The sequence below is a fragment of the Schistocerca gregaria genome, chromosome 5 (assembly GCF_023897955.1).
Source record: "Schistocerca gregaria isolate iqSchGreg1 chromosome 5, iqSchGreg1.2, whole genome shotgun sequence".
NCBI lineage: Eukaryota > Metazoa > Arthropoda > Insecta > Orthoptera > Acrididae > Schistocerca > Schistocerca gregaria.
The window spans coordinates 8,012,667-8,024,780 of NC_064924.1; the positions used below are offsets into that span (position 1 = coordinate 8,012,667).

Here is a 12,114-nt window from a genome sequence, read left to right on the forward strand (position 1 = left end):
TCCTTAGGATAATTTAGGTTAAGTAGTGTGTAAGCTTAGGGACTGATGACCTTAGCAGTTAAGTCCCGTAACATTTCACACACATTTGAACATTTTTTGAACATGATTTGCATAGCCGGATAAACAGCTTTTTACAAAATACGAGGGTTGCCCAGAAAGTAACGCACCGCATTTTTTTTCTCAGCCGAAAACAATGCTAAGAATGTAAACGTTAAGTACGTTTAATTTGAAGTCTCCTGAGTGAGCGGACCAAGTTTCCGCGACGTCCGACGGATAGCGTAGCTGCAGGACAGTTTCAAAATGGCGCCTGTAGGTGATGTACGCTACGGGCGACGTGCTGTCATTTTATTTCTCGCTGCAGAGAAGAAAAGTGTGAGGAATAATCACAAACGCTTGTGCAAAGTCTATGGAGCACATGCTGTCGACAGAAGTACAGTTAATCGCCGAGCAAGGAGGGTGAGGTCGTCAGAAGCTGGTTCCTCGGTGCTCCACGGTTTGTAGTGGTCGGGGAGATCATCAACTAGAGGTGAGCAGGAAATCGCGTATCTGTTATAAATCACAGTGATTGTGAAGTCACAGATATCACAAAAACAACTTTACAGAATCTAGCTGCGATTTCAGTCACAACTAGGACTCTCAAATAGCCTTTAAGGTTCAACTATGTGTGGCATTTTTTGCTGAATTTCGCACTTCTCCCTGTGAAGCTATTGTCTAGCTGCGATTTCAGTGACAAGTCGCAGCTAGAAGTCGCAAGTAGCAACTAAAAAGCGCAATTAGTATTAGATGCAGAATGCCATGTATTACGCTACGTCCGTACTTCATTCTAAGAACCTTGTGTCTCACGTTATGGATGTATTATATGCCTGTGGTCGAAGAAACGAACCAAGAAGCTAATTATCTCTGAGGAAAATGTTATACTCGTTTGACAATTGGTGCAGCCGAGGAATGTGAAGGCCGAAGAAAGATTGTGCTAATAGACAGACCTTTAGTGTAGCCTGGAATTTTCGTGACAAATTGAAACACACTCTTCATCATAAAACCTAAAACTGCATATGATTTCAAAAGCACATAATGGATAAGGCTCCGATGAGTATTTTGATGCGTACTACACACATATTTCGTACATAAACTACTAAAAAAATGCATTCTGGTATAACTATGTAACTTTTACCAAATGTGTAACAACTGTATTCACAAGACTGATGTTTTTTCCGAAAGTACGATACGCAATTAAACTTTTGTCCATATTTTGAAATATTTCATTAGTACTCTTCCCTACGTCAATTTGTAACATTAATATGACTGCTTTCCGTGGTTTTCATTTGCATGTAGTCAACCATAGAATACGTAACAATCCAGCGTAAACTAGACCTTGGCCTACGCTACAGGTCAGTCTGTCATCACAACCAACATTCACGGTGGGGGGGGGGGGGGGGGGGGGGTGGACGGATTAGTATCACACTCTCGCAGTCTCTATGACGAAATACACGGCTTAAAATTTTGGGCTATGAGATGAAAGGTCAAACTGGAATTTTCATAATTCACTCACAGTATAGCTCATATTAATTTATAATCCCTTTCAAATCACATAATGACTTCATGACACACTGCACCAATACTCATTTTGCACAGTTATGGCTATTTTGCTCAATTATGGTCTGTTTACGCTGCGAATTCTTCGAGTATCGTTTTTGATCTTAACGGTCATCTCTTCTAGATGTAGATGGGTACATAGGGCAGTCGGTAACCGAAATTGGAACTGCGTCTGATAAATCACGAGGATTAATAAACTTTTATACTGTTACTAATTACAAGCAGCATAATTCTCATTATACAACTGCTAAAAATATTGCTAATGAAGGCATTGGAGGGGGAGGGGGGGGAGGAGTTTCACACTTTGCATAAACGATGCTCCTACCTTCATCCACAAACTTAGAAACTAACCTTACTTCTGACGTAGACGGTGTAAAGACTCTGTGGCAACTTTCCCAATTCTGCTGTCACTCATATTTTTAATTATTGCTATATCGAGTGATTGACAATGTGGTTCAGATGCTTTTGAACGTAACAACGCAGATAGAATCCGTATTCTAAACATGGACTCTCCTGGTACTACGTTGTATTTGTGTTATAATTCTCAACATCACACTATCAACATTTGCCCACTTGTTCCATTAAAATAAGACTAAAGCCAAAGGAAGACTACAAGTAAAATATACTTAATACTGACTGTTTTGTTGAGACGAAATTTTGTCTGTGGGCAAGCGTATCTTTTGTATATCATGTAACAACTGAGGAAGAATCGTTGGAAATATTAACAACACCATTTCAGGTAACTTTTCGTCAGCTGGATTACTGGAACGTTACATTCGGCCATCATAAATAATCGCCTATACAGCGAGAAAATATTTCTCGGTTGCATTGACACAGCTCACCTCTCACTTGCGCCTAATGACAGTGTACCATCTACGGTTATAAATCGCAGAAATCGCGTAAAGCTCAGAAATCGCAGAAGTCAAAGAAATCGCGTAAGTCGCAGAAATTGCTGAGGGACAGAAGTTGTGAATTCGTTAACTGCGATTATTAACAACGACAAATCGCCATTAAGAATCGCAGTTACCGAAAATTAACATTCGCAGAAATCATCATGACTCTGCATTTGGCGCCGCATCTGTCACTCCGCAAAGGAAGTTCACACAAAGGATCACTGGCTTCGCCACCGGGACAAGGATTTGTACAGACAGGGCACGCACGCCCTAGTTTCACGCTGGAGGAAGCGCATAGTACGGGATTACGTGGAAAAATAGGGGTGTAGCAATGTTCTTTCGTGTGTGTAATTCTCACTATGTTCAATACAAATTGTTGAAGAAAAAATGCGGTGCCTACTTGCTGGGCAACCCTCGTAATATGGTTTCAGTGATTAAAAAGCCTTTAGTGATCTGAATAAAATTATAACATTCCACCTTTATTGCAACTAATTAAGCATCTCCCTCTCTCTCTCTCTCGGCCTCTCCCTCTCTTTATCTCTCTGTCTCTCACTCTGTGTATGTGTGTGTGTGTGTGTGTGTGTGTGTGTGTGTGTGTGTGTGAGTGAGTTTGAGTGACACATTACATTATAGAACCATAAACAACATACATCCAATACAAGGAGCTGTACAAGTGTGTTTACACAAGTGGCATGACAGAAAGTGGGCCACATTTAACTGCATGAGCTGACATGATTCCATATCTCACCAGTAAATAATTGATTTCTCGGTCCTCTTAGGTCATAGCTTTCTGGGACGAGTTTCCTATAACTTAACCAGATTGTTACTCTAGATTTTAGTCGGGCATGCCGTAAATTGTCCAATGTTCCATTAACTGGTAACTCTTTCTATCTTTAGACTTTCGCCCACTCATGTATTTTTGCTTGTTGTAGTCGGAGATTAGGTGTGGCAATATTGGTGAGTACTGATGACGATCGTTTTTGCGTCGTTTAGGTGGATATACGTTTTATTGATATGGCTACCTCTACTTCAAACAGTGTAACAGTACTCGGCGACAGGATACACTAGTGTTGGTGGTGTAGTTCTCACGGTGTTTGCATTAGATCTCCGTCTAGCACCAGCCAGTTCCCTTAATATATTAATTCTTGATTTTAGCTTTTGTCCTTCTAGTTATAAGTGTTTTCTAAATGTGAAGGACCTGTCGAGAGTCATATTCAAATATCCGCGGTGTCGATTATGCCGAATTTTTTTGTTAGAGAAAGTTACATTCAGTTCGTTGTTTGCTATGTTGTTGGTTATGCGAAATGATATGACTTCTGTTTTTAATGGGATTCGGTAATAGTCTCTACACTTTTTGTAATATTGATCCGTAGCAGACAGGTGAAAGGGGTCTGGCCACCTACAGGTCGGAAGCAAACCACAAAGAAAACTGTGGGGCTCCATCAACAGTTTCAGAACTGGCAATACAGTGACCAAACGACTATCACGTGAGTGTGGAATGACCTGTGACGACCAATGCCACGGTGGAGCATCGGAACAATCGCTGCACCACTATAGTTTGCATCACTGCACATAAATGGAAATTCATGGCCACCCTTGGTATATTATGTTCCCTAACATGAGTTTAATGTATATACTTGTAAACTATAATTCTGTAAGTCACACACTAAATGAAGTAAAACTACTAAATAATGAGCTGTGATTGTGAGAGACAGATATGCATCTTACATAATGCAGTTACCTGATTTAAAGATTTACTGCTATTATATTCAGATGTAATTTACTCATTTTAATACTCCCTCACTCGCCTTTTCTCTCCCTCTCTTTAAATTAATGTCATTCATTAACGATACTTTGAAACCCTATTACTAGTGACTCGTCACAGCTGTACTTAACAGAAATGTTTCCAGTTGGCATCTTATTACACAATATCACTCGACAATTTTTAGTTGCGTGGCAGTCAATTTAAATTGCTAGGTCTTCATGACAGTTTGAACTTCGCTACAAATGACATTGTTCTTCTACTGCTACCACCCCTGGACTACTCAGCTAAAAGCTTGTGGCATTCTCACTTACTTGCAGCCGAGTTGTAAGTTTACCCACTTGATTTACTGAAACTCTTCGTACACGTCCATTGGAATATATGTATTCCAGCTGACAAGTTGTGTGCACTTGGAACGCTCCACCTGTGACGAGAGATGGGTCACATTCACGAAGTTTCTCATGTTATATGCCTACAGTCATTATGATTTGTTTTGTGCACAGAACACCGTGAAACCTCACTTCCTACGACAGCAGTCAGTGCAGCGTGTAAAGGGGGTCGGAGTCGTGGCGCTAATGTTAAGAATGATGCATACTGAACCTCATGATGTGCTTTGATGTGAGCTGTGAATACTGAACCTGTAATTTAAAAATTGTTGTAACAGGAAACGGGCATCAAAATAACGTGCCTTTAACCACTTCGGCTTAGCCTTTACGTGAATATTGGTAAATGGCACCTCGACACAGGTTGGCTGTCGAGACTGTCTTCTGTCTCTGTAACAGCTCCAACTGATCTCCTTGCCTTAGACATGCGATTACCTTTTACAGAATGCGCAAATGAGTTGAAGCGCTGCTGGTTTGCACAAGGCAGTTTTATGCAATACTTTTACGAAAACATCAGTCTACAAGCATTTTCTTTAGAAAAGACTTAACATCCATTATTGCCAAACATTTTAACCGGATGCATGAGCATCAGGTGCAGCTTAATGTTCATTTCTATTCTTTTTCTTCTCCTTCCTTCCCATGACCCCTTTTACATCATCTGAATTTTTCAATCATTAAAAAACTTTCAAGTAACTTGGATAAAATTGTAACTCTCTGCCATTAATATAAGTAATTTAGCAATTGTGTGTTTGTGAATCTTACACTGTGTAGCTACAGGTTGACAGTTATTGAACTGTGTGAAGTAAAATCGTAATAACTTCTGAACTGCTTTTTGTGGGGCTATATTAAAGACAAGGTGTACAACAATAACACCAAAATCATTGCTGAATTGAAAACAGCCATTCAGGAGGTCATCGACGTTTCGACACTTCAGCAGATGATGCGGAACTTCGCTTTTCGTCTGCGCCATATCATCGTCAACGATGGCAGTCATAACAAACATGTGCTAACCTAAATCCGAATATCTTTAGTGACGTTTACATGTTCAATAAAGTGTGTGCACGCCGTAGTTAGTAACTAATTTACGTTTTTCTCATATAGTTCAATAATTGTTGCGCTGCATAAACGACAGACTTACAATAGAGACAACTGGATAAGTATGTTGAGACAAGCAGGATGAGAATAAGCAGGGTACATATGGCTGGATAAGCCGACACGATCCCATATTTCGCCACAAAATAACGGATTTCTCCGTTCTTCTTTTAGATCATATGTTTCTGGGGAGAGTTGACCATTGCTTTCTCATTTAATGTAGTCAATCTTGATCTGAATTGCTTTCTATACTTCACAGATATTGCTAATTATATGCCATTCCCAATTTTACAGGCGTAAGAGCAGTGTATAACAAAATACGATATAGAGTAACGAGTTTTTTCCTTACCCTCTGCTGCAACTTCTCGGAAAGCCCTAACTTCACGATTTTCATTGCGAAATCAGTCACTTTATCAGCGTTCAACAAATGGATTCCTTTCAGTCCCCGGCAGAAAGCAGTCTAGAAAACAGCCAAATAGTCACATTAGCCAATTGTGTTGATTACTGCAGTTATCTGCATGTTTAGTCACATTAAAAAGATATTAACCTACAAGGGATAAATGAAATTCGAACAGTAAAAATTTCAGTAATGGAAGTATAAATGAACTTTTTCAGCTATTGTAACCTACAGACTTTTCAGTGATAGGAGAACCTCTGGATCTTTTACAATATTATTTCATAGAATTTTTTGTAACTTAGTACTATTGTAGGTGATTATGACGATATATAAATGCTATGTGAATAATGTGTAATAATATTCAAACAAGTTGTATGTGTAAACAGTGCCGAAATAGCTACTGTAATTCCACTGGTAGTATGATAAGCAAGGATATTAGAATTAAATGAGGCTGATAAATAACTATAAAGTAATAATAATAGGACTTTTAATTATTTTCCAATTCAATTCAATTTTTAAAACATTATGTACAAAACTGTAACAGTTATGTTTTTATTGTTGTAAATATGTATTTCTGTATTTGTTTATTCAATTATGTGTACATTGTCACTATGTGTTGCCGATGGCTAAATTTAGTACGCACTCAAAGGCCAAATAAAAAAATAGTAATAATAACATGAAAATATTGAGATGAACATGAAAGTTGTAAAGTAAGAACGTCCACATAATAATAAGACGTAGGAAATTGAAATGTGCTTGGGATATTACAGCTGTAGCTGGTTGCAAAACAAAATAATTATGAAGAGTATGGAAAATTATGTCCTCATAAACACGGAAAAACATTGTTATTTAAAGAAACTGTCCATTACTTGCCTTTTACAGATCGAAAAGTGAGTCTGTTCCTTGATAATGTGAGAGGAAGAGTAATCATGAGCAATGTAGTGAACTGTCTCATTTGCACAGTAAAACATGTTACAACCCTTTACCGATGTCAAGTATCCACTGTCACGTACAAGGATTTACCAAGCCACCAACTTCTCCATACTGTGGAAATAGGTACATGTACGCAGGTTGGTGAAAAATGATCAAAACGGTGAATGTCGGATATATATATTACGCAGGCATTCATTTCGTGGTACAATTGCTGTGAGCTTTCCTGTCAGATCCTTTACTACATATCATCACTGAGGTTAACTTTGAGTGATCAAAGCATCTATATTTTAGCTGTGTGTGGAGAAATGACATCTTCTGGCTACTTGCAATTTGCAAACCTGTCTCTATGGTGCCGCGTATATTCAGAGTGTATTCGTAGATTAAGAAAATCTTATATTTATCCTTTGGGAAGGAATGATGGGAGTATTTCCTGAAAGTGCGTACAAACTGGATTCTTTCTGGGGCCATACTTCTTATTCCATTGATAATAAAAAGTTAGGGTCAACAGTTATCGATAGCCCTTGGTCTACGGACCATTTGTATACCTAGAGGTATCACTAACCTACACTACAGGCTCATATTCTTAACATACAGGGTCATATTACGGATATTACTCAGTTCTTTCTGTTTAGGTAAGTGGGGCAAATGGCTGGTTCTTTTTGCATTTGATGTAGTCTACAGTGGACCATAAGAGGCTTATGGAGCATCGTTAGTTCACCGGCGGCTACTGAGAAAATACCACAAAACTGGTTTTTTGTCACCATTTTTTTGCACTAAAATCGAGAAGTGGATTGTAAGTTGACGAAGTATAACAGTATTTGTTTATGGTTCATCTAAATTTTTGTAATATTTTGCTTTAAAATTTTCTCATATTGATACTATATTTTCTGTATATGTAAAGTAAAGTGTGCTTTACTGGAGTTCGGCGTTCTTTGCATTCTATGTGAATAATATATGTAAAATACTATGTAAATTGTTTATTACGTTTATTAATTTTCTGATGATATTTTGTCTTTAAAATACTTGTGTGTATAAACTGTTCGTGTTGATGTAAATTCGACAATTGTAGGAAATGGACATGCTTAGGAACAAAGTAAGAAATAGGTGTTACGTAAGAGCCAGTGTGGTTTTGTTTGAAGTGGAAAAGATGGTAAGGGTGAATTGGCGAGCTACCTAGCGCAAGCGCGGGAAGTAAGTTATACAGTCTATACAGTCTGTAGCCAGCAGTGATTGAGGCAACATCTTTGTGGAGCAGGAGAATATTTACCGGCAAATTTCCACAAAAATGCCTCGGATGAAGACTGGAAACGGATTACGGCATAGCTTGCAGCACTTGGGCTACTGTATGTAAAACTGAACGACGCCAAGAAGAGAAATTGAGCCCATACAGCAAGATACTTGCAGGCTGTACTATGGGAGTGTAGCCGCTGTAATTGTTCGCCACACCCAAATCGACAGCCACCAGATAAGATTTATTTGTATTTTACTTTTGTACATTAATTTAAACTGTGTCTTAATAATCGCTCTTGAACTTTAAAGAAACTGGTTCACTCTGTTCTTTCATCCTAAACATGCACCTATGTAGGGTTACTTTCTGGTGTTTGAAAAATCTGAGTGTTCTGTTTTACAGATTTACGAAGTGACAATTTAATATAAAGAGACACCATTGAAATTGTTTTGGTGTAAATAATGAGAAAGTTCTCTTAACTAATGCAAAGTATTATAGCAGAAGTTTGCTTACGTAAAATTCAGTCAGAGTGATGCTAAATTTCTAACATCTATTAAATGAATATCCAGAACGAGTTTAAAGAGTAATAGCTTTTGAAAGTAAATTCCAGTAAGAAAGAGGTTTCCTTGAAGTGAAATGTTCAGTATAAAAAGTGCGTGCTTTAGTGTCTTAATATTTTAGTATTTAAGTTTGTTGACTATGGAAAGTGATTTTCTGAAGGTCCCTCCCTGGCCAAATTTTTTTAGCTTCCTTTGAATTTATCTACTAGGCTTTTTCTCTTTTGGAAACGTGTAGTCCAACATTGTTTAAGTGGAGTAATATTTATTGGAAGACGCAACTTGAACAGTAGCAAGAAAGCAGGCAAAATTCATTCTTCTGCTTTTCCCCAATACTTCACTGTTTCATTGCCTGGATAGGCTGACGATCGTTAGTACTTATTTTAAACCACTAAATGAACTTGAAACTAAATTGTCCTAGATTCAATATAATATTATTCATACTGCGTTTCTTTCTAACCGCTAGGTAAGATCTTAGGAAAAACATTGAATAGTCTGATTTTCTTATCCAATAGACATAACATACGGTCAAATCCTGTAAAAACTCCATTGGTTAGAGTTTCCTATTAACAGCACTATCCTCCCATAGTGTACTTTATTTGGAAACTAAACTCAACTTAGTAAGAGGGTTATACGTGGCTGCAAGAGAAGAATCCAGTGGCGGTGGCAAAGAGACGGAAAAATGATAAATACTGGGTGATAGTAGACAGTCGCTGTGGTATAGAAGAACGAAGGACACAATGGCTGTGTGAGGTAAAGAGAGGGGCATAGTGACAGTTGAACATAGTTGACAGTGACAGAACAGTGTCAGGAAAAGAGTGAAGGAAACAGTGCCAGGGAGAGAGAGAGGGGGGGGGGGGGGGGGAGGGGATAAAGAGAAAGAAGAGAAAGGGAAACTGGGAGTGGGTGAGAGCCAGCGATAATGAGAGACAGAGTCTGTGACAGTGACAGTGAGGGAGAGAGAGAGACAGGGACAGTAAGGAAGAGACAACAGCAGTGAGAAGGAATGAAGAAGATAGTAGCAGTAAGAGAGAGCGAGAGAGGGACACTGAGAGCGAGAGCATACAGCAGTAGCAGTACAACAGGATGATGCAGTTTATGGCTGTAAGACAATGACAGACACAAACAGGTAATGAGTTGGCAAGATTGGGTGGGAGGAATGTGATTGTTTGTCTGTGGAATTTTAGAACGTACTAGCATGAGAGTATTTGTTGTTAAATAATATACCGTGGAAATAGTTTAATGTAGTGTATTCGTGTATATTGTTGAAATAATGAACTGTGGTAGTTGTTTGACAGCGATGGACTAGTGGGTGTGAGTGTTTGGGAGTGGGAGTGATAGGTGAGCTGCATGTTAAAGAAAGAGCGAATATGTTTACATGCCAAAATTTTGAAAAATTTTTTAAAGGAACTTGGAAAGAGACAGCTGATACCCCACCTTTGAGTCAGGAGCGTATTCCGGTTTTTCGTGCTCCGATTGGAACAATTTTCCGATGGTCAATATTTGCTTCATTTGCAGATTAATAACTATTACAAATAGTAGGTTTTTAGGTTCTTAAGTGCCTCCAACTGTGCGTTGCTCAAGCAAATCATTGATGTTTATTTTCCACTGGGCAGCGGATCAGGTACTGAAGTGTGGATGCATGAAAGCAAACTGGAAAGTCTATACTTACACACTTCGCGGTGCAGTTACGACCATTTGTAAAACAGCAAATGGTAAATTACGTGATTTGTTTATGGGAAGATTCTTAGATCCAGAGAAAAACAAGTAGCACGCTAAAGTGCGTCCGTATTGAGGTACCAATGATCTCATACTAGCTTAAGCCGAAACACGTTAAGATGTATAATTAAGAGAACAACTAAGAAGCAATCATAACTGCAAATTACATTAACTGCAGTAAGCACCACATGAAGTCTAGCTACACCTTATCACGCCTAATTCACATGTATGGCCATACCATAGACATACAGATTTTTTATGTGCTTTTGGTATTGGTATGAGCAGAAACATGTTAAGATGTGTAAGTAAAAAAAATTAATTAAAAAACAATCGAGAATGAAAATTACATTACCAATTTCATATGTTGCGTTAGGTCTCCCTATTCGGAGCAAGCTCCTGGGCGAGAGTTCCAACCAAGTTGCTGTAGTTTTGGCGAAGTACCAGAATAGCACACTTCCCACTAAGAATCAAATAAATGCTGTTTTACTATGCAGTAACTATGTTTCAGTGGCTGCATATCGCAAAGTCATTTTAATGAGTGATAGAAAGAGCTGTCTGAATTGCTCCAGATCATATGCGCGTTATACAGTGGAGATGAGAATTGGCAGTTGTTATGTGTCTCAAAACCACCCCAACTGTCTGAATCATATATTCTTCCCTGGGGGTAGTAGGGTGGTGACAGGCATTTGGCCACCCCTTAAACTGGCTGTATCCTGCCTAGTTGTCAAAGATGGGGTGTCTAGGAAACCTGCTTCTCGGATCGTTAGGTGGCAGCATTTTTCCGCTGGTTCACATTTTTCTCCTGCGACAACAGTGCGATCAATGACAATACTTAAATACTTAACTCTGAGAAATACATAGACGTGTCGCAAGCAGTGGGCGACATGCAGTTTAATCAATGCCCTTCAGTATAACGATTCCAATACAAGTTAGATAATACAGTGGCTGCTTCTTTCCAGGTCACTGGTCTTGACGCTTCTGTAGTACTAGACGAGGAAAGGCGACACTCCGTCTTCAGGGAACAAGTGGCCCATCGGGACCATCCGACCGCCGTGTCATCCTCAGTTGAGAATGCAGATAGGAGTGGCGTGAGGTCAGCACACCGCTCTCCCGGTCGTTATGATGGTTCTCTTTGAGCGGACCCGCCACTATTCGGTAGAGTAGCTCCTCAATTGGCATCACGAAGCTGAGTGCACCCCGAAAAATGCCAACAGCGCATGGCGGCTGGATGGTCACCCATCCAAGTGCCGGCCACGCCCGACAGGCCTTAACGTCGGTGATCTCACGGGAAGCGGCGTATCCACTGCGGCAAGGCCGTTGCCTGGCCAGTCGGGCGGGAGCACTTACGTTTTCTTCAGCCTAGAGGCCGCTGCTGCCGTACTCTCGTCACAGAGAGCGCAGTCTGCTACTGGCTGACACCTTCCTCACTGCCATCTTCGCTCTATCGGTCCCGACCAGCGATGCTGGCGCTTGACTATGCCGTAACAAAACTGACTGTGCCGACCCTCTGCCGATTCGGGATAATGGCAGAAGAAAAAGAAGGCTAATCAATATAGA

General features: G+C 39.6%; 1 protein-coding gene across 1 annotated transcript in view; it reads right to left on the reverse strand.

The window, feature by feature from the left end:
- Nucleotides 1-12,114, reverse strand: part of LOC126272027 (retinol-binding protein pinta-like) — an 87,488-nt gene that overhangs the window by 53,995 nt on the left and 21,379 nt on the right. The window contains exon 5 of the mRNA XM_049974530.1: nt 6,073-6,183. Coding sequence (XP_049830487.1) covers nt 6,073-6,183 — 111 coding nt within the window. The remainder of the gene's footprint in view (nt 1-6,072; nt 6,184-12,114) is intronic.